The 22,065-nt window shown below is 44.3% G+C and overlaps 6 protein-coding genes across 6 annotated transcripts; 3 read left to right on the top strand and 3 right to left on the bottom strand.

Annotated features, from left to right (window-relative positions):
- Window positions 1-592: 592 nt before the first annotated feature.
- On the top strand, window positions 593-1,461 carry HD556DRAFT_1435379 (uncharacterized protein; the record flags this gene model as incomplete). Its single annotated transcript, XM_041305423.1, has 6 exons — window positions 593-726; window positions 826-847; window positions 904-1,082; window positions 1,134-1,290; window positions 1,321-1,323; window positions 1,360-1,461. The coding sequence occupies 6 exons, from the start codon at window positions 593-595 to the stop codon at window positions 1,459-1,461; spliced, it is 597 nt and encodes a 198-aa protein (XP_041152163.1).
- Window positions 1,462-3,122: 1,661 nt separating this feature from the next.
- HD556DRAFT_1314890 (uncharacterized protein) lies at window positions 3,123-5,172 on the top strand (the record flags this gene model as incomplete). Its single annotated transcript, XM_041301035.1, has 7 exons — window positions 3,123-3,153; window positions 3,327-3,523; window positions 3,707-3,953; window positions 4,172-4,300; window positions 4,560-4,637; window positions 4,684-4,825; window positions 5,028-5,172. 7 exons carry the CDS (start codon window positions 3,123-3,125, stop codon window positions 5,170-5,172), a joined length of 969 nt encoding a protein of 322 aa, XP_041152162.1.
- Window positions 5,173-6,265: 1,093 nt separating this feature from the next.
- On the bottom strand, window positions 6,266-6,610 carry HD556DRAFT_1250988 (uncharacterized protein; the record flags this gene model as incomplete). Its single annotated transcript, XM_041298974.1, has 1 exon — window positions 6,266-6,610. One exon carries the CDS (start codon window positions 6,608-6,610, stop codon window positions 6,266-6,268), a length of 345 nt encoding a protein of 114 aa, XP_041152161.1.
- Window positions 6,611-6,658: 48 nt separating this feature from the next.
- On the bottom strand, window positions 6,659-8,007 carry HD556DRAFT_1314889 (uncharacterized protein; the record flags this gene model as incomplete). The annotated part of the gene is made up of 7 exons (XM_041301034.1): window positions 6,659-6,789; window positions 6,841-6,936; window positions 6,995-7,115; window positions 7,172-7,490; window positions 7,566-7,568; window positions 7,665-7,833; window positions 7,944-8,007. The coding sequence occupies 7 exons, from the start codon at window positions 8,005-8,007 to the stop codon at window positions 6,659-6,661; spliced, it is 903 nt and encodes a 300-aa protein (XP_041152160.1).
- Window positions 8,008-10,348: 2,341 nt separating this feature from the next.
- HD556DRAFT_1314887 (uncharacterized protein) lies at window positions 10,349-12,492 on the bottom strand (the record flags this gene model as incomplete). The annotated part of the gene is made up of 11 exons (XM_041301033.1): window positions 10,349-10,474; window positions 10,589-10,825; window positions 10,882-10,908; window positions 10,933-10,962; window positions 11,137-11,199; window positions 11,257-11,453; window positions 11,774-11,802; window positions 11,845-12,101; window positions 12,149-12,205; window positions 12,304-12,329; window positions 12,396-12,492. The coding sequence occupies 11 exons, from the start codon at window positions 12,490-12,492 to the stop codon at window positions 10,349-10,351; spliced, it is 1,146 nt and encodes a 381-aa protein (XP_041152159.1).
- Window positions 12,493-16,635: 4,143 nt separating this feature from the next.
- Window positions 16,636-18,327, top strand: HD556DRAFT_1451522 (uncharacterized protein; the record flags this gene model as incomplete). Its single annotated transcript, XM_041307970.1, has 1 exon — window positions 16,636-18,327. The coding sequence occupies one exon, from the start codon at window positions 16,636-16,638 to the stop codon at window positions 18,325-18,327; it is 1,692 nt and encodes a 563-aa protein (XP_041152158.1).
- Between the last annotated feature and the right edge of the window lie 3,738 nt (window positions 18,328-22,065).

The following is a 22,065-nucleotide window of genomic DNA, read 5'->3' as shown; positions in this document are numbered from 1 at the left end:
AACTCTCCCTTGGAATCACCAACACTTCAGCCTGTTCAAGCACCACCTCCTTAGGAAGACTTTCTGACAATACTTACGAGCAAGACCAAGACTCATTTGAGCCTTTGCAACTCCCAAAAATGATGGCAAGTTAATGTAAAATGTTGGAGTGTCATTCAAACATTGCTAAGTATAAAAAATGCAGAGCCAGAATGACTACCTTAGGCAATAGCTGCCAAGGCAGGAATCATATTTATATCACCTCCTGGATTGAGAAGCTCCACCAGAAGATAGGAGATGTGTCATGTGCAACCAGGATGGGGTCTACAAATATCAAGATTGTCTTGGGGAGCCACTCTATTGCACCGGTTGTTACAGGAATCAACATCGTTGCAATCCTTTTCACTGGATCAGTCAATGGAATGGTCAATTCTTCAAATAAAGTTGTCTCGCTCATGTCAGACTCGTCATACACCTCGGTCATGATGGCAAATAATGTCTGGTACTCAGGGATAGGTGGGATTTGTTCGAAGGAGACGAACCTGAAGACCAGTTTGAGCCTGAAGACCTACCATCTGTATCAGGACCCGAGTTCCAGCTGAAGAAAAACACCATGGTCATAGTTGACAAGTACGGAGTTCATCGCCTCGAGGTTCGATGCTGTGATTGTCCAAATGCCATGAGTCCAGATATTCAAATGTTTCAACATGGATTTTTCCTTACATCATTCAACAGGCCAAAGACTGTGTTCACCTTCAGAGTGCTTGACAATTTTCTATTGGACAACCTTGAATGCGGCACCTCAGCGATGAACTATTACAGCAAGCTCTGGTGAATGAACTTGAGCATGTTTCCTCACCTTGTTCCAGTAATGCTATATCTCCTTCATCTAAAGGACATTATATTGACAAAGCACTTGCCAAGGACCGATACAGAGAGCTCATGAAAGTTGCTCGACAGTGGAGGCAGTTGAAGACCATGAAATGGTATGGCTTTGGCCATTGTTCTGACACCCCGAATGCCGGAGATCTCGCACTGTTCTGCCCGGCATGTCCTCAGCCTGGGATTAATGTATTCTTGTCAGGGGATGAATCACTTGATGAGTGAGTCTTATTCAATACCGAAGTAACCTCAGCGATAATAAGAACTCTAAGCTGGAAATACACTTGGTCATTTGTAATGGATGGAAATTTCAAAGCCAAACATCTGCATCCCATCAAGCCATTTGATGAAGTTTGGCTTTCTGATGGGCTGGGGTTTATGGTGGGAAAGGAGAGGTATAAAAATCATCTTGCAGAGGCAGCTGACACTGTGGAAAAATCAAGCTGCAACAATCACTAGGCAGTAAATTAAGCAAATGCAGCTCGGCACAAATTAGAGTGCACGGGTATCGGGGGAGTTGCCTGTGCCCGACACAGTTGCTTTGTCTCTCATGCGATGGTAGATTTACAGAAAGGCGAAAGGCAAGCTGAACATTTATGAGTTGATCATGTATCGTTTGTGTCATATCCCGTATTCCGGACCTACATCCGACAATATTCCCACGCCTCATCCGGACCTTCGGACGCCCTATCCATGTCTCCAGTCCTCTACCCATCCAGATCCCTGCACCTCTGCACATCCACATCCGCGCATCCATGTCCAGATCCCTTTACCTCCGTACATCACACCTCCATACCTCCGCAGCTAGCCTGCATCATTCATCCTTTGTCTATTGCCCTAATATCATATCCCGTATATCCACGCTTCTTGTCCGGACATCCGGTCCGGTCCGATCCGATCCGATCCGATATACGATAAGCTTCCTAATTCAATTCCTGTGTATATAACGTTGACACAGCCTATTCCTCTATTCGGTATTCCTTGTCCTCGGTATCTCGGTTATACTTACTACCGGTATGCTTACTGATCCGTTAACCTATGCTTCATTTCCGACTCGCGCTTGATAACTTTGCTTATGCTTCATACATAGCCTCGGACGCTTGCTTACTGATCTTTCCGTTATTTCCTTAGTATATAAACTCTTGTATATGTCCTGTAGTTCCTCAGTCTGAATATCATATTAGTCCTCGCACTAGATCTCACTCTAAGTCCTCACATCAGTTCTAGTCTATCGACTTAGTCAATATCCATCTCGGGCCTAGGGAGAAATTCCCTAGGCCAGAGCTCCGCTTATCCGCTCATCCGATCCTCCGAAGTTTCCGGACGTTCGTCCGAAACTTTCCCGCGGTCCTCCGGACCTATTCTGCTTCGGACTTTGTCCTTGCAGCCTTTCCTCTGTTTGCTTCTACTTAGGACTTGTCCTAAGTAGCCATTACACGTATCCGTATCAGGACGAAACCTCATCGTAATTTCCGGAAGTTCCTCCGGAACTTTCCCGCACTCGTCCGGAAGTTACTTGCACTCGTCCGGAAAGTCCTTCCGAACTTTTCCGCGCTTCGGACGTCCTTCGGACGTCCTTGGACTTTCTTCGGACATCATTCTGAAATTAAGGGCACATACTCGGGTAAGGGGCGCAGCGCACGAGCTGAAGCCAAGCCCCTCAGAATCAGTCCTACCCTTTGTGCATGGTCTTAACAGTTTGCAGACAAATGAACATGGACTATGCCCTTTGTGAGGCTGCCCAGCACAACATGGAAGACATTACCAGGGCTGTCACCTTCTATGACATCAACTGTCAATACAACAAGCACTTTGGGGTTTGGGTGGATCGAAGCTAATTTCTTGAAATGGTACCAGGATTGACCATCATTCCTGGCATCGGGTTGTGGCATGTGCATGGACATCAGGACAGCTGCTATGTCTGATATGCGTCGAATTTCATCAAAGGCATTGGCCGGATAGATGGAGAGATCATGGAGACCCTATGGGCATGTCTCAACCTAATTTCCCCTGCTGCTCGGGGAATGTTGTCCCCACATTAACAGGAATGTCTTGATTTTCAGATGAATGATTCCAACTTCTGCAAGATGATCCGCATAAAAAGGACCTCTTGCCGTAAATACAAGCAGGCAAAGAATGGCATTGCCGAAAGTGAAAAGGCTTTCGACAGACTCAATGAAGCAGCACCCGCCAATTTAAAGACAGAATAGTTAGCCAGTGAGAGGATCACTCAGTCCAGCAGAATAAATGATCCTGCAGCGATGGATGTATACAAGATTAATATCAAGAAGAGTAAGTTGACCATGCCTCCATTGAAGTCCAAACTAATGTTGAACTCAGCGCCAAGCAAAAAGGAGATTGAGCTTAGACTGCTAGAGGACAGTAATGCCCGTAATGCAGCACCTTCTTGGAGATCTGTGGTGACATGGATATTAATGGGGTTGGCTATTGAGATCGTCTCCAAGGCCAGATAGACGGATTTACTCAGTCTGCTCTCATGCATCTCAGAGAGGGATTTGATACAGATGACGATCCTGACAACTTGAACATAGACATTCTTGATGATCTTGATGATGACCTGGATGATTTCACCGAGACATCTGATGATATATGGACAAACTCCCCTGAGCTCACTGTGATCCCATTGCCATCAAACCTTGGGGTAGATTGATGCAGACACTTTATGGCAGAGGATTTCATTCCGCTGGAGATGTCGCTTCGTGCAGGGTAGGCAAATGATGCCCTTCACAACCTCCGAATTCACTTGTGCAACAAGGCAATCCTGTTCCAAACAACAGTTAGGCAAGCCAAATCTCAAGCCCTGAAAACTTGAGCTTGGTCCCAGGTGATGTCAGTGCAGCAGGTGGTGTCCCTCCATGCCAGTATATATACCAAGACCTGGAAGCAAATGATGAAACTTGAGCCCAGGAAAGACCAGCTTGAGAAATACAAACACCTGCTGCGTGATCAGCTAAAAATCAGCACTGCTGTCAGAGATCCAAATGCCCGAGGTCAGCGAAACAAGTCCCTCGCTTGGTTCTGGTCTGTCGAAGTAGAGTTGGGGGGTCCTAATCAATTATGGAATGAGGAATGTGAGTTCGAGCATGCTTGACACACTTGACGTTGAGCTGAGCTGACCCATCTGAAGTTTACTGAGTTCATTGGCTTCGGGCAAAGGCACTACAGGACCGATGGAAGGAAGAAATGATATTGGTCCAATTGGAGATGGATTGGACATGCAACTTTTTTATGTAGAAAGCAACCCAGTGGGGTGACCAAATGCAGGAATCATTAGTGAAACGCCTTCCAGGTCATGCATCTTACTCCGGAAGGCAATCCAGAATGTATTCATTACTGGCACAGGATGCCCAGGCAGCATTTCAAGACCTGCAGACCATGCTGATAGATGCTTTAGATGAAAGTCTCGGGAATTGGCCAGGTCAGCCCATGTCGGAGTTTGAAAAATTTATTCATCCATCAGGGACTGATATCTTCACATCTGAACCAACTCTCATTGTGCTTGCCAGTATCATATTCCTGCATAAGCCATGCCTGAATTACATCCTGCTCCTGCATCCACTTCTGACACTCAGAATTCCCTGAGTGAATACTGACCCCTCACTCTCACTCTTGCAGACATTTCAGCTACAATGTCAATGTCTGCATCACGCATCTGAGCATGTGTCTCCCAATATCAGTTGGAGGCTTTAAACAACAATGTTCCTTCTTCGGCTCAGATCATGCACTTCAAAGCCAGGTTGCAATGGGAGATAACTGTAAGACACTGATGACTCTGGCGTTCAATGCTGATATTTCTGACAGACTTTTGTGACACCGATCCTGCATTACTCAGCTGCAAGGAACATCATTTTGGTGATTCCCAGGCCAGTCGCTCATATTCTTCAGTTGGTTCCCGGGCACACGTGGAATATGGTTCTGGACCACATCTTTTCATCCCACCTATGTGAGTTTCATGATGTCGCAGATCTGGGAGATCCATCCTGGATTGTATCCAACTATGATACTCCATGGTGGATGAGACAAACTACAATCCCGAATGAACCATGGCAATGGGATCAGGTAATGACTTGCTGTATCTTTCACTACCAGCATTGGCTAGTAAGAGTTTTATTCAATTTCCTTGATTCATGACTAATATGTTCTAGGGTGATGGGACTGAGGTGGATTAGAGAACACCTCCTGACATTGCTTGAGGAGCCACAGGCAGGCATCTGTGATAAGATGACAGAGATGCAGATGTATGCCACCATCCTAGACAGATTGAAGATAGGCAAGGGAGAGCAGCCCTAGTCACTGAGTTCAGAATTTTGAAGTCCATGTTCCATACATGATGTAATGAGTACTGAAAATCACATATCAACTTCCAAATATCTAACATAATATTATATTCCGAGTCCTGAATATCAAGTTCCAGATGTCAAATATCTAGAATTCAATATTAAGTCCCAAGTATCGAGTTCTGAATATCGAGTTCCGAGCCACTGATATTGAGTTCCTGACATCATGTCCCTGATATTGAATTCTGAGTTCAGAATATCTAGTTCTAAGTGCCGAACATCAAGTCCCGATTACCAAATTCCTAATATTGAGTTCCTGATATTGAATTCCAAGGTCCGAATATTGAGTTCCGGGTTCCGAGTGTTGAGTCCCAAATACCTAATATCATGTCCCTTCTGAATATTGAGTTTGAAGTGTTGAATACAAAGTCCTGATTACCGAGTTCCGGATATCAAATTCCGAGGTCCAAGTATCAAGTTCCGAGTTCCGGATATTGAGCTCCGGATATTGAGTTCCGAGTCCTGAGTGTAGAGTCCCAAATACCTAATATCAAGTTTCTTCTGAATATTGAGTTCTAAGTGCCGAACATTGAGTCCCGATTACTGAATTCCTAATATTGAGTTCTGGATATTGAATTCTAAGGTCCGAATATCGAGTTCCCAGTTCTGGATATTGAGGTCCGGATATTGAGTTCCGAGTTCCGAGTGTAGAGTCCCAAATACCTAATATCAAGTCTTTTCCGAATATTGAGTTCCAAATCTCGAGTGTATATCAAGTTCCAAATATTGATTGCTGAGTTCCGAATGTTGAGTGCTGATTATCAAGTTCTGGATATCGAGTTCCGAGTTCCAAGTGTTGAGTCCCACATACCTAATATCAAGTCTCCTCCGAATATTGAGTTCCAAGTGCCGAATATCAAGTCCCAATTACCAAGTTCTGGATATTGAGGTCTGGATATCAAGTTCTGAGTTCCGAGTATTGGGTCCCATATCCCTAATATCAAGTTTTGGAAATATTGGTCCTCAATTATTGGTACTTGGCATTCCAGAGTAGGTACTATCACTGGTAACTACACTTTCTACTTGTTTGATCTTTTATAGGGTGGTCAGGGTGGGCAATCCACCCTAGCCCATCCACATGAGGGAACCCCGGCATAAATATGAACAGAATTCCTCATATACCATGCCCATGCAACCCAATCCCCTTCCACTTCATGAACCTCATTTCTAACAATCCTTCCAGAAAACGCAATCATACAGCCAGGATTGTACCTGAACTCCAGCTGAAGGCTTGGCATACTAATGTGAGCATTGGAATAATTCCCCACGGTGGTGAGAATATTGAAGCATTCCAGAATGGATAAATGGTCTCGATGATTCAGGGTTTGCCGATTGGAAATGATAGAGAGGGAGTTAAACACCAATGCCCAGTACTGGAGGGTCTCAGACATCTGTGGCAGTTCCTTGCTTTCTGCCTTTTCTCCGAGGTTTGCAAAGGTTTATAACCCTGCCCAGTACTGCTCCGGATGCATCACCCTGAGTGCCGCTGATGCGATGGCTGCCAGCCTCGCAATGGCCTTGAGGATTTTCTCACTGAATGGTCCCTTCAATGATGCAGATACCTCCGGATCTAACAAATTCTATATGTCAACCAACTTTATCCCCTCATGGCCAGGAGGACATCTCTCAAGCAACTTCTCCTCTATCTCTTCATTATGCCCAGTGTTCATCGGGGAGATCAATTTGCTATATCTTGCTATATTGATCTGCATCAGAACTGTGATGAAGGAATTTGAATAATCAAATGACTTTTCGGAATCTGCAGGAAGACACACTGGGATTTTTATGTGCCTTTATGAGGCAATCTACCAATTGATCACAAGCCATCACCAGATCAGTATCTAGGTTAGGAGAAGGTATCACCAGGTCTCCTCCTGTCTTCTCTGCATTGAATTTCTGTTTGGTATATATATATATATTTAAATCCAATTTGTGTCCATTGAGGGTATTACCCTATGTAGGACAGTACTTTCTAATCTATGGGACCCCCGGTGTCCCTTCTGATCTCTGAAGACGCGAATGCCCTGTTTGGTATATTTACATGCCTCATGAGTGACACTCAGGGCCCAAGTGCGCCAGAGAAGTTCATCGTCATCGTCTTCTGCTGCAGCCAGTTGTACAATAGCCAGGAACTCAAGTTGTTTAGCTGTAAACTGATGGTGCTTTAGGGGCTTGTGTCCGAGATGTTGTAGACGTGCCATGATATATGATGCATTGATGGTTGTAGGTACTGGAGACAAGTAGCATCCCCGCTCTCGCATTGTTGAAACTCTGCAATGACGAGCGCCAAACAACATACCCAATATATTATTTTATTTTTTGTTCCCCACGGCAATCTACACTCACTCGCTAAAAAATAAAATGAGACAAATAAAATGGAATTGAGTGGGGCTAATATATATCTGGGCCCACCCGTGTATGTAATAACAAGTACCCTCGGCATACCCGTCTATCTGATACCCACCTACCTTGGTACACCCATCTACATAATATCCAACTACCTTGGTCCATCCATCTATAGAATATCCATGTCCATCAGCCCACTCATCTACTCTACATATTCCCCACATGGGCCCACCCGCCTCCATCAGAAATAATATCCCTCCCGGCCCATCTGTCATAGTCAAGGATATTTTACCATTAGCCCATATCATACAGGATATTATGTATGTCAGTTCACTCGTATAATACAGAGATTTGTCACTGTAGTATGTGCTCACTCACCATTCATACCACGATAAGAGGTGGAGAGGAAATATAACACATTTGAACCCTCTGTCCTCGACATCTTGCAAGTAAGGAACACCTCATGAAATTGAAACTGAAAGGTTGCCCATGATGATAATGGCTGATAGGATGTCTGGCAATGGAGCAGGGCACCATTATGGTCACACCATCCAAGAGCGGATCAACAGAAACAGGATATATGAAGGAGTGACTTGTCCGATTATCCTATATAACAATGAACATACACCAGGCCTTGACACGAAATAACTACTGGAAAAACAAGTGACAATTCATAAATTCAATGAAATGCAACCAAGAAAAGCTGTCTACATATGTCTTCCATTAATTGATACCTTTTTGAGGTGCAAGCAGCTCCAAAATTGGCATGTCAGCAGGGATGAATTAAGTCAAGTTTCTCCCATTCCCAGCCACATGTTTCATTTGTTTCAAGACCCATATAAGCCTATGAAAGACATCCACAATGGATATGGATTATGCATCATTCAAACAGGCTTAGAACATCGAAAAGGGTAGGCACTGAGAGGTTCAAGATGTGGGTGCGCTTTTCAGTATTCATGTGCCTCTTCATAAAGTGACACAGCCATGGTCGCATTGATTATATACATTGTAGCATGATCACATTGTTTCCATCAGTCGTCTATTTTATCTTCATGAAGGGGCACTCCCATTGAAGTCCTGGTTACAGCTACATACAGCTACATCTAACATATATAAGCATGAATGGCCGCCTGCTTGTCTTGACATATTTGGATGTCACAAGCAAATTGTCGCATCATTGTCAAAGTGTGGTGGTAATCACCAAGATCCACAATGACAAATGCACTCATATGGACTGAAAAAAATCGTCAAGTCCATCAAGATTTAAACCCCAATATAACATAAGCAATTTGTATAAAGTCCATCCACATCCATCATCTGTCCATCACACTTGTTATACATCCATCACCAACATCACAAATCCATATACAAATTATATACAATGCCTACAATTACACAAGGACAGGCTTCAAAATCACTGACTCTCAAGCAGTGCACAGCACAAATGATGTGTACCCAACGAATGGTGAGTTTTCATTTTCCCTTAGTCCAACTTATATTTCATAAATATGACCATTAGAATGATCGTTTGAAGACATTGCATGAGGATGCACCATTCTGCAGTACTCATAGCGGATGGCATGCCCTACAAATTCCACTGGTTGGTATGATAGATGCATGCCAGCTGCACATCAACGATCAACCCCACCCTAACATAACAGATCTGGTGAGTTTAACTATTTTTATTATTATTAATATATGACATATTTTTGTGCTTAATAGAACACTCAAAATATTGTCATTGACGTATAGTTGGAGAATGTTAAGATAGAGCCTATTGATGAGAAGATAGGAGGCACAGTAAAAAGAGAGCACATTGATGAGAAGATTGGAGCGCTTATGAAGATAGAGCTGATGGAGGAGGAGAAGATGAGAGTGATCATAAAGCAAGAGCTCATTAAGGATAACATGAGATTGTTGATTGTGAAGATAGAGGAGGGGATGAGAGTGATTGTAAAGATTAAGGATATGTGAGTGGTTATGAAGGAATAGATAGATGCACTTTTGTCTATAGTTAATATACAACCATCTTAAATTACTATAGGTATGCAGTAGCCGGTTAGTTAGGCTTAATATATATTTTAATCATTGTAGTATATGTTTCATGCCATGTGTTGCACTCCCAGTGCCCAACAGCATTGATCATTTACATGTACACGTCGGGTGGTGTCAGCAGTAGGTCAGACTAAAACTAATCATATTCTACATCTAAGATGTCCTATGAGTAGCCAACCCCGACCAAAGATATTATGCACCAAACCCCTTCTTCCTTCAATTTATCCCAAATCATCTCTAGGTAGCTAGGACATTCCTTTTTAAAGTTCTCCAGGAGGCTCGCATAGTGATCCCATCCAATTCTAAAAAAAATCGATGATAAAATAAGCTGCTGACTAATGTCACAAGTAAAAAAAATTAAACCTAGGTTTGAAGTGCACTTCAGAAAAGTCTGTGGAATGTCCTCTCATGATACCTAATAAAAAACATTTAACCTGTAGATTCAAGTTTCATCAGTGATGAGTGAGAGGGATATAAGGTAGATGTAGGTCTCACTACACTTGATATCAATGCAAGAATGGGTATATTATTGAAAAATGGATTTTTCTTCTGCCTCCACTTTCTTCCTTCTCCCTTGTGACCCCATCATTACACAGATAGTAGCAGCCTGAAGATGGTGTTCTGGAGGAGAGAAGTGTCATCATAGATGAGATTCTGTATAGCAATTTCAAGCTTCAATATATCTAAAGCCTCTCAATAGACAGGACACTTACCTTAATATCAATTTCTCAGTATATGAATCTCATCTTCTCCAACTCCTCATGCTTTAGCTCTCCTATTCCACAGGTACTAGGGACACTGATGCGGGCTTTGGCAATGAACTCCCCTCTGAGTTGGCTGGCAGCCTTCCAAGTCTATGATATAGAATGAGTAACTGAGGTGCATCAAAGGAAAATACTCACATAGTCTATCAAGTAAGCTTTCAAGTCATCATCACTTTGAGTGAGTGACATCTTCTCCTACAATACCTCATTGTCCCTAGTGCTAGACACCAGTAGGTCCCAGCAGAGCTCCTCCCTGTTCAAAGCTGAAGAAAAGCTGTTAACTGTGGCTACATAGAGACACATTGCCTTGTAAGCAGAGATAGCTATGCACTTGGTACACGGGCTGTTCAGGTTGCTGAGTTTCACCTTACTCTTTGGAATACTAGTGATGCTGAAGTGCTTGTTGAATTTCTCGTCTTCTTTCTTCAGGCCTATAACTGTCTGGTGCGTTCCTCAAAAAGTTAGTCCAATTCTTTCTAGTATGCTGATACACTTACCTCCTCTCTAGCAAACTCTTTCTCCTCCTTATTTTAAATGCCCTCATCTACCTCATCTACCTCATCTACCACTTCCTCTTCCTAATTTTGGTGGTCCTCATCCCAGCCCTCTCTAACCTGGTTATCAATGTCATCATCCTCTATATTACTACTCAAGCCACCATCTAGAATCATTCTTACCATATTACTACTTTTATCATTCCTTTCAGGGGAATATAGGCAATGACAACAGCTGGTTGGTGGACTGTCACATACTAAGTCCTTGTCAGACCTCTCCTTGTCTTCTTCTGCCTCCTCTAAGAGACAATCAGCAGCATGCTTTCTGGAGGCTGAGACTTTAAGTTAGCGATAGTCTTTCAATTCTAGGATACTTACCTTTTTCTTAGCCTCAGCTGCATCCTCAGCTACCTTCTTCTTCTGAGCCAAATCCTTGAGAAGCTTCTCTTCTCCTACAGTCAATCCTGGGCCTTTGACTGCATTTTTGCCCCCTTTAGCTGATAAACTTGATGTAGGAGTAGCTTTTGCTCTGAAGGCAGGAGCAGCTTTTGCTCTTGAGGCAGGAGTAGCTTTTGCTTTGGAGCCACCCTAAGGTGTAGGCTTCACACTTATTCTTGAACTGTTAGTGCTAGTACGAGTAGATAGATAAGGGCCAGCTGAAGTCGTCTTTTTGGATGTCATAGATGGATGAGGTTGGAATAGAAAGCTGAACAAGTGAAATGAACTCATAAAATATAAACTTGCCAAGCGCAGCCACAGCAGACGTACTAGTAATCATTTTTTACCCATGCATCCATGTAAAAGTATCAAATAATGGTAGGGGTAGGTCATAAATATGTGAAGTGGGGGTGATCTTTTTAACCATTTTGATTTTTCTCCCATGTTTTAAACCTACCATCAGTATACATTATCAGAGATGCCCTCCTACCCAAATAATTCAAATTGAAATGAGTAGTTTCTCCTGACCTGAATATCACAAAGTCCCCATTCCTAAGTTCCATGACCAGCCTCTGCTCTCTCATCACTAGTCCACCACCAGTGAACTCCCCTACCGCCAGCACTAGGCATAGTTTAAAGTCCTTGGCATCCCTATGTGCCACCATGCACACATTAATATTCACCATCAATAAGAGAAAAGGTCTAACTGGAGATCCCAAAGCATTAGGCAGGATATCTATCAGCTTGACCAAAACCTTGTACCCATTAGGAAGGTGACATGAGATCTGATTAACCATCAACAAATAATTGTTGGAGTCAAATTCCGACTCACCTCTTCTTTGATCCATTCGAATACTTCACCCAAATTAGCCTGGATGTTTAGATACAGCTGCTGTTAAGTAAATATCTCTTTGGATGTGTAAAGTAAAGTCTGTCTAAGGTTAGTTCTTCTTCCTCCAGCAGCCTCTAGGTCATGAGGATGGACACCCTGCAGCGCAGTATGACCTTACATTCTGTCAAAAAGTGAAGACTCATCTCCAACAACACAGAGTGTCTATGTTGGAGGCAAACAGGCTCACTGCTGAGAAATTTGGCTATGCTCCTATTGATGAGAAGCACTTCCCTCCTTCCACGGATATTACATAGGTTGGAACGACACATGTTCTTCCCAAGCATGAGGAAGACAAAGAGTGTTGGATTTGTTAAAGGAAAGTCCCAGCATGGGCAAAAGTGGGTACCTACAACCTTACAACAGAGACTGTGAAGATGGACAAGCTATGTCTGGATTCCTCGGATTTCATGGGAGCGCTTTAACTATATTGGAAGGTTAGCACACTTTGCAATAGATGGATCAAGTTGTTCTATGGAGGATATTAGACTCAGAGAGGGATCATCAGCTGCAGTTAATAGGTTTGCACCTTTTGCTTCTGAGCTGGACTGGAGGGTAGCCTACTGAGTGATTCGGGATGACATAGGGCACAAGTCTTCTGACAGATTTTTGGCCATACCTGGAGTGTGTGCTGTTCATTATGGTATTGAGTTCATCTTACTGACTTTCTATGATAGGTTGCTGAGAATGGTCTATCATATCAGAACATACGCAGCTTACACAAGATTGTTGATGAAGTATCTCCTTGTGCTACATGGAAGAAGTGAGAGCTATGGTTCAAGAATGACCCGGAGGATAAGCACATAGTCCATCACCATGATCCCCTGGAGGCTATCAAAACATTACTGGGTAATCCGGCACATGCTGAACATGTAGTCTATAGGCCGAAGAAAATATATAGTGACACATCTCAGAGTAAGAGGATATATAATGAGATGATCCTCAGCGCAATATATTGTGTATGCACTTGAATCACAGGCCTTGTTATGAGATTGCTGTCTGTATATACTCAGAGTTGCTTCTAGTCATATGTGATAGTGAATGGCTAGTGAAATATAAGTGGTGATTAATGAGCCCCTCATCATGATTTTTTGTATGGTAGGAAATATCTATGTCTGAAAGCAAGGGTTGGAGATATCAAAGAAGTCAATGGAAGGGACCTTTATCTACAAGTTGAAATGCCTAGTACAAATGTAGTGTTAGTATCTTTAAAAAATATCAGAAATAAAAACTACTCACCTTGTCCTCAGTGACAATGAGTTCGACAATATAATCTATGAGTCCAGACTTCATGAATATGGGAATCTTTGGAGTCAGAGAGTTGTCCAAGGTTGCCTGATTGTCAGTTGCCTTGTAATCACAATATATGACATGATTGTGCATCTTGATTATAATGAATTTGGGGTCAACATCCATAAGGTTACCATCGTCAGTGGAGTCATCTAACTTTGATAAACCAACAGATATCAAATCAGCCATGGTATTATCACTGTCATTAAAGATGCTCTCTACAGAGATGTTCTTTAAGCTAATCCCTGGGTAGACATGGCAGACACCTACAGAATTCTTTGGTAGCACCAACAAATTCATCATGCATCACATCCTTTGAGAATGAAATATTATTACAAAAGACATCTGTAGTCTTCAAGGCAATGGATCGGTAAGTGTGTACCTCTTGAGCCTGAGGATAACAGTAGATCCGCCCACGTAACTATCAATCATTCTGTTCTGATCAAAGGATATTCTATCACAAATATCAACATGCAAGTGCTTACAATAATATACCCACCATGACTAACATTATATTAGCACAGGCCAAATTTAAGCCTACCATGCCTATGCCTGACAAAATCAAGACACACACTCCTTTAAACCATACAGATGACCTAAACTTATTCAAGATGTCCTTGCACTTTTTCATAAGGATTTAAGTTCCAGTGCATGTATGCCATGAAGGTCTAAAATCTGGAAGGTAGAATTGAGCCAAAAGGCTGCAGGAGCTAGTGCTGCTACAACTTCTGGTACTCATGGTACATGGCCACGCACACTTTCCATGTTCCAACACTAGATATGAGCCAAGTGAAACTACTCACTGACCAGGAACTTTACAATTTCTTCATGAAGTTGCTGGCAGTGCCAACTGGCACTTAAATGAGAGGTTGTGTAGTAAACACATATGTCATGGCATGGTAGATCATACTCTTAGTGTCTATGTAGAATTTCGGAGCACTATAGGTGAAAGTAGTAGCGGTAATTTTTGGATCCGATGTCCTATGTAATAAGACATGTGGTACTGCGGATATATAATAACACGGTCTACTGTGTTAGCAATGTGAAAACTGATAACTGCGCACCTAGTGGGGATAGATACAACAGGACAGGACATTGGGAGGACAAGTGCATGGGAAAGTATTGGGTCCGATGCGCGGGAAACATCGGGTCCGTCGGATTAGCATCAGACTTTATCGGATTAGCAGATAAATGTCGGATTGAGCAGATAAGTGTCGGATAACATTGGGAAGTGATTCGTGTGCGACATGCATAGGGAAATAGCTCAATACGAGCCTAGCACGAGGTCCAGTGCTACACCATGCACAAAGGGTAGGACTGGATCCGAGGGGCTTGGCTTCAGCTCGTGCGCTGCGCCCCTTACCCAAGTATATGCCCTTAATTTCAGAATGATGTCTGAAGAAAGTCCAAGGACGTCTGAAGGACATCTGAAGCGTGGGAAAGTTTGGAAGGACTTTCTGGACAAGTGCACCAGATGAGTGTGGGAAAGTTCTGGAGGAACTTCCAGAAATTACAATGAGGTTGTGTCCTGATATAGATATGTGTAATGACTACTCAGGACAAGTCCTGAGTAGAAGCAAACAGAGGAAAGGTTGCAAGGACAAAGTCCAAAGCAGAATAGGTCTGGAGGACCACGGGAGAGTTTTGGAGGAACTTCCGGAAACTTGTTTAGGAGTGGAGGAGTGGAGCTCTGGCCTAGGGAATTCCTTCCTAGGCCTAAAGTGTATGTTTAGAAAGAAAGGACCTAGTTATGAGGACTTAGTGTGAAGGCTAGTGCGAAAACTAATATGATATCCAGACTAAGGAAATACAGGAGTATCTACAGGAGTTTATATACTAGAGGCAAGTTTGTGCAGATCAGTAAGCAGAGGAGTAAGGCTATGTACGAGCATGTGGAAATATATTAGTAAGTGAAATGGATTATAGAAAATGAACTTGGAGATGAAACTAGTACAAGGATCAATAAGCAAAATGGAAACAGAGATAACCGAAGACCAGAGACAGGTGATTACCATAAGGGGATGGGCGCTGATTTAAGATTTGGGTTTCGATATGAAACATTGGTTAGATCCAGAGATCCTGAGAGGTGGATAGCAGATCAGGCGTCTGGATATTGGATCCAGGAATTGGACAGACTGTGCTTAGGGTGATGGGACAAAGAATGAATGATGCAGGCTAGCTGCGGAGGTATTAAAGTCCGATGTGCAGAGATATAGGGATCCGGATGTGGATGTGCAGAAGTGCAGGGCTCCAGATAGGTGGATATGCAGAGGTACAGAGATCTGAACAGATAGAGGACTGGAGACATGGATAGGAGGTCCAGAGGTCCAGATGAGGTGTGGGAACATTGTCGGACATAGGTCCAGAATACGGGATATGACAGCCATAGAGTGCTCGGTGAAGTATTTAAAATGAGAGGAACAGTCATTGCTGCATCCTTTATTTGTAGTTATATTGCTTGAATTGATATTGGATTATAGTATATATTCAGGATCAGATTGATATAAGATGATGCTATTAGAATTTAATATTTCAGCTGGCTGACTTTAAAACATCCTATGACCATCACTGCCACCACCACTGCTGGAATTGTGTGACAATTCATCACCTGACATGAAGGAAATACCATCATCCAAGATTATATTTACCATACTAACCTCACAGATGTGATAAGGTACTAACTTTGGAAAATTGTGGCATCTACAACTGGTCAGTGGTATATCTCTACATGAGATATCTTGCATGACTGCCACAATTGGTTACTTGTCACCACCAGCCAGCATAAACATTGGAGTGGGGCACCCCCTAGCAGGGGGTGAGCAAGGTAGAGAGCCAGCAGGGGTTAGCAGAGTCCAGCGGAGGCCGATAGAGTGAGACAGCAAGGGTCGGGTTAGCTTAGTCAGCAGGAGAGCCTTTCACAGGCAGTTGTTGTAGTCAATCATCATCCATTCCACCAGGACACAGCAGGCTTGCACATTGGCTGGAGCAGCCACTCCATCGTGGTGAGAGAGTGAGATTCGGGTTTCGCAATAAGCTTCTGCCGATATTAAAAGCAAAAGCCGATTGGACAAGAACACGACACCACAGCCTCAAAAAACGTCAACGAACGCACCTCAATGCACACATAGAAAAGCCTCGCAATGGCCCCCAAGAAAGCAACCAAAAAAAAGTTACCTGAACGAGGAACAGACGGTCGATTCCTTGCATCAGATAAAAGCCTAAACTCTTCCACTACCGCTTCTTCACTTGCAACATCAGCTAATTCGTCTCCTTTAGACACACCAGAAGTCGTAAATCGCAGCCTACCGGACACTACCTCAGATAACGGAGAGTACAAAGCTGACCTTGAAGACAATCAGGAGAAAGACGATGATTTAGACTCGTTACCAGGTGCTCCTAATCCAGAAGCTATCATTTGGCCCACAGAAGACATTCCATCGCCCCCATTTAATCCGACAGAACAGACCCAGAAATTCAGCCGTAAAACCCCGTTACCAGCCTCATTGCCCACCGCATTAACACCAGTAAAACCGTTAACGATAAGGCTTCCCATACTGCCGATAACACCCCCAAACTCGCAGCTCACAGTACAAACATCAGCCCAATCTCCAACGTCACGCAGAATGTCCAGTAACTCCACGCCAGGATGGTTCCATAGCAAACCGGACGAGAATGCCCAGAACTTCTTAAGGGAGGTAGACCGCTACATAGTACTCAGCGACTTAAAGACCGAAGCCGCAAAAGTCATTGTGTTTAGCACACTCCTCTCAGCGGGATCGGTCGCAGACTTATGGTGGACCAAGTTAGACAGCTCGAAGAAGACAACATGGGCAGACGTACAGAGCGCGTTCACCAGTAGATGGTTGGCAATCACCATCGCAGAGAAAACAGGCCTGGACTATCAACAAGAGATACTAGCACTGCGCATCAATGAAGAAGAGCTAGGAATGCAGGTCACAGTAGCAGGAGTCCCAACCTGGGCTCACCTACGGTTTCACGCTCAGATACAACAACTCGTCAACGAAGCAGGGACAAGTGAGACAGCGGGCCTAGTTTATCAAGTGAGAGAGAATATGCCGATGGTGATCAAAGATTTCACCACCCCGGGGCTCGCGGATTGGACAAAGTTCTTGGACGAGATCAAGGCCATAGACACGAATAAGCTGTGGGAGAAAGCAGAAGCAGTAAGGAAGAAGAGGGAAGTGGAGAAGGCGCAGAACACCCGTTTAGCCAGACTCGAAGGTCTGCAGACAGATGCAATCGAGGTCTTACGCTTACAGCTCCAACGCACCAATCTTGGAACCACGCAGTCCGGAATTACAGCATCGAACACCACACCCTATTCATCCAACAACACAATGTCTCGCATATGCGATGTACCCAGAACGTCCACGGCTAGACCACCAGTGCGGCAACGTCAACCGCTTTCACCAGAGGAGAAAGAGATGTTGCGCAGTGGAGTCAACGATATCCCACACCAACCAGACACTGCTGCAGGCATCACCACGTACGAAGAGCAATTGAAGCAGTGGTTTGCCAAGTACGGGCAAGATGGTAGAGTCAACGAGAGCACGCAGTTCCCCCTTTGCCCAGGTAGTGCGATGATATGTTCTGGAGAATGCTTCAAGTGCGGATCTCATGGACACATCGCAGGAGCATGTCCGGCACCAGAAGCATCCCAGTTGGTCATACAAGAGAAGATATGGCGCAGTATAGCGGCACGAGAACTAGGGAACTTCAACCAAGGACACGCAACACAGATCGATCTAATGTTTGAGGAGGAATACGCGCAGCGATGGGAGCAGGGAAAAGGACAAGGGTCGTCAGTGTAGAGGAACACAAGACGACCCAAGCAAAGCATGTACCTCACCCAGTTGAACAATCGGTCCTCGTATGTGAAGAGGCAACGTACGAGGACCAGCCCATCAGCCACGTCGAAACAGTTATAGGCAAAGACTCTGTCAATGTACCAACAACAGATGAGCTATACGAGATCATTGATTTGTACTCGATGGAGGATGTTAAGAACAACGGGCACCATATCCAACATTGTTTACCATTTCGGCATCACACATCATTCATAGGCCCGCGAGGAGAAGTAGTGCGAGTTCAGGCACTGTTTGATGAAGGCGCCATGATTAGCGCCATGTATGCATCAGTTTTCAACCGAATCAAGCATTGATTAGGAAACTGGAGCCCATCAATGAAACACCTTTGCATGGCCAACGGAACGATCATCCCATCAGAGGCTGTATGGAAAGGAGAAGTCGTAATTGGAGGAATCCGGGCGGTGGGAGAATTCGAAGTCTTCCAAAGCGGCGGAGGATGGGAATTCCTCTTTGGGAAACCACTACTACGAACGTTCAAGGCAGTCCATGACTACGAAGTTGATGAGGTCAGCGTCACAGGAGTAGGAGGCACAGCAATACTGCGCAATCGTATACCGGCAAGGGAGATCAAAACAGCTAAGGTCAAGGAAGCAGTGGGAATACAGGGAGTCACAGAGGAAGTAGAAGTGGGAAACCTTCAAAGGCGAGTCGACGATTTTGAATCAAGCACAGTACTCACACAAGAATCAACAGGAATCAGCACACATGGAAATGAGGACACAGAAGACATCATACCAATATGCATCAATGCGGATGAAGACCCAATACCACCGGCTGAGTTAGACACGCTACTGAAAGAAATCTCCACTGACTTTTTGAAGAATGACGCAGCAGTATACACGAGGCTCACAGACCCGCACAACCCTCTGAGGATCGTTTGGATTACTAAGCGCATCCAATACGGCGAGGACTTAACTCCAGAAGAATTAAAAAAGGTCAAAGCATTAGTCACCGAATATGCTGACATTTTTGCATGTTCACTAGGAGAAGTTATACCAGTGCCGGGGGCAATCCACAAACTGAATATACCAGATGGGACAATGTTTAACCTGCAAGTCCACCAAAGACCTCTCACACCGCCGCAACTACAGTTCCTACACGGTAAGGTCGATGAGATGCTGAAAGCAGGGATCATTGAGCACGCACCTCCGGAACTCGTCAAATGTTGCGCAAACATGGTCTTGGCAAAGAAAGCGCACGAACAGGAAGGGATGACGCTGGAAGAACTTCAAAGGGCCGTCAACAACCAGTGTACGCAACATGGTCAACCACCGGCATTCACCTTACCAGAGAAGGAAGTAGTCGAGGGCCCTGAAAAGGAGAACTCAGCAAATAAGCCGCAGAAGTGGAGAATATGCCAAAATTTCAATGAGGTCAATCGCGTCACAAACATAGCACCAATGCCACAGGGGGATATTAGGGCCAAACAGTTGCGACTTAGTGGCCATAGGTACATGTCAGTATTTGACTTCGCATCAGGATTCTATGCTGTTGAAGTTCCAGAGGAATCACGGCCCTTCACAGTGTTCTATGTCGCAGATACTTCTGGTATAAACGAATGCCAATGGGTCTGATGGGTGCTCCATCGACATTCTCAGAAATGACAGCAACTAACCTACATGATATACTAGCCGACAGCACTATGGAACTATTCGTCGATGATGGAGGGACCACAGCAGATACTTTCAAGGAAATGATGGAGAAACTAACGCGAATATTCAAGAGATGTTGCGAGCGCAAGATTTCTCTCTCTCCTACGAAGTGCCGTTTATTCATGACTGAAACTACGTTTGCAGGTGCCACGATAGGACCCAAAGGTGTTCAACCAGACTTAGCAAAACTCACAGCAGTAGTCAATTGGGAACAACCACGAGACGCACTAAACCTCGAATCGTTTCTAGGGCTCACCAGTCACTTCCGAGACCTAATCCAGAATTACTCCAGACGAGAAGGGTCTTTGCGTGATCTAGTTGAGGCCGCACCACTGACAGTCCCGTACACGATGAATACATACAGACACACCTTACGCAACTTCAAACTCGACAATCTATGGACAGAACAACACACAAAAGCATTCCTGGATCTAAAGGCAGCTCTTGTGTCGAAACCCATACTGCAAGCTCCAAGGTACGACGGCTCGAATTTCGTAGTAACATCTGATGGCTGCGCCGAGGGTTTTGCAGCAGTGCTGTCCCAGAGAACCCGCACGCAAAATCCAACAGGTAAATGGACAGAACACCTCCACCCAATCGGATTCGCCTCAAAACGAACATCAGCAACAGAGCAAAATTACAAACCCTTTTTGTTAGAATTTGCCGCACTGAAATTTGCACTAGACAAATTTTCGGACATTATCTGAGGATTTCCAGTAGAGGTCAAAACGGACTGTCAAGCGTTGAAAGATGTTCTAATCAGTAATCATTTAAACGCAGTGCATACGAGATGGCGAGATGGAATACTGGCTCACAACATCGTAGATGTGCGACATGTACCAGGGAAACTCAACGTAATTGCAGACGGACTCAGTCGACAATGGGAAGGCCATCCTCAGAATGTCGGATTAGTCGACAGAAGCGAGTGGACAGTAAGCGAAGATTGGGAATTTAGCTCGGGTTTGATCAATGATCTACTGTTAATATCTACTAACATCGATGAATCCACAGCGTCGAACCTCCAAACAAGATTCATGAATGAACCGGTGTTTCTCGAGGTCGTTGAGGCAATGCTACAAATTGACCAAGGTAGAGAAATCCGAAGCCAGAAACGTGCAAGCCATCAAGCCTCACAGTACCTAATACAAGAAGGGAAACTGTGGCGATTGCGGGGAGGAACAGCAGTACGAGCACGAACCAAGGTCGAATGCGTCACGAAGGAGGAAGCAAAGACACTAGCAGCAAAGCAACATGCAGAAGGGGGTCACTGGGGACGGGATGCTATCAAAATTGCACTAACCGATCGCATTTACAGCTCGAAGCTTGACGTATCTATCATGGCAGCCATTAGCGAATGCAGCAAGTGCAAAAACTTCGGTACACCCCACCTTCATTCATTGTTAGAACCGATAACGCGGAGGCATCTGTTTGAATTGTTAGTAGGAGATTACCTTACTCTGCCAAAAGCTCGAGGATACAATACACTCGGAGTATACCTGGACACGTTTTCGCAGCATATATGGGCATTCAAGTACAAGTCAACGGGTACTGCAAAAACGACAGTGAACAGTCTATCGCACATATTCCGGAATTTCACAGCATCGGAGACCTTTATGTCAGATGGAGGCAGACACTTCAACAACGTTGTAGTTCAAGACTTTTGCACTAAGTGGAATTGTAAAACTCACGTTGTAGCCGCATACTCACCCTGGATCAATGGATTAGTAGAGGGCACAAACAAAATCCTGTTGCACGTTCTCAAACGATTATGCGCCCTGAACCTCGGAGAAGATGATTACGAAGGACTCACGTGGGACAGACTTCCATTGAACTGGCCAGACCAGTTGGATGATGCAATTACCGCATTGAACCATCAGATACTCCCAGCGCTCAAATTTTCACCAAAAGAATTACTTCTCGGACAAGTAGTCAACACGCCACGTACAGATCTCAGCAATTGCACATCAACAATACGCACAGCAGACATCACCATCCATATGGCATACGTAGCGCAACAACAGCTCGATGG

The sequence above is a fragment of the Suillus plorans genome (genome assembly GCF_016647745.1).
Source record: "Suillus plorans strain S12 chromosome Unknown HD556scaffold_133, whole genome shotgun sequence".
Lineage (NCBI taxonomy): Eukaryota > Fungi > Basidiomycota > Agaricomycetes > Boletales > Suillaceae > Suillus > Suillus plorans.
This window is presented reverse-complemented; position numbering and strand designations above follow the sequence as displayed.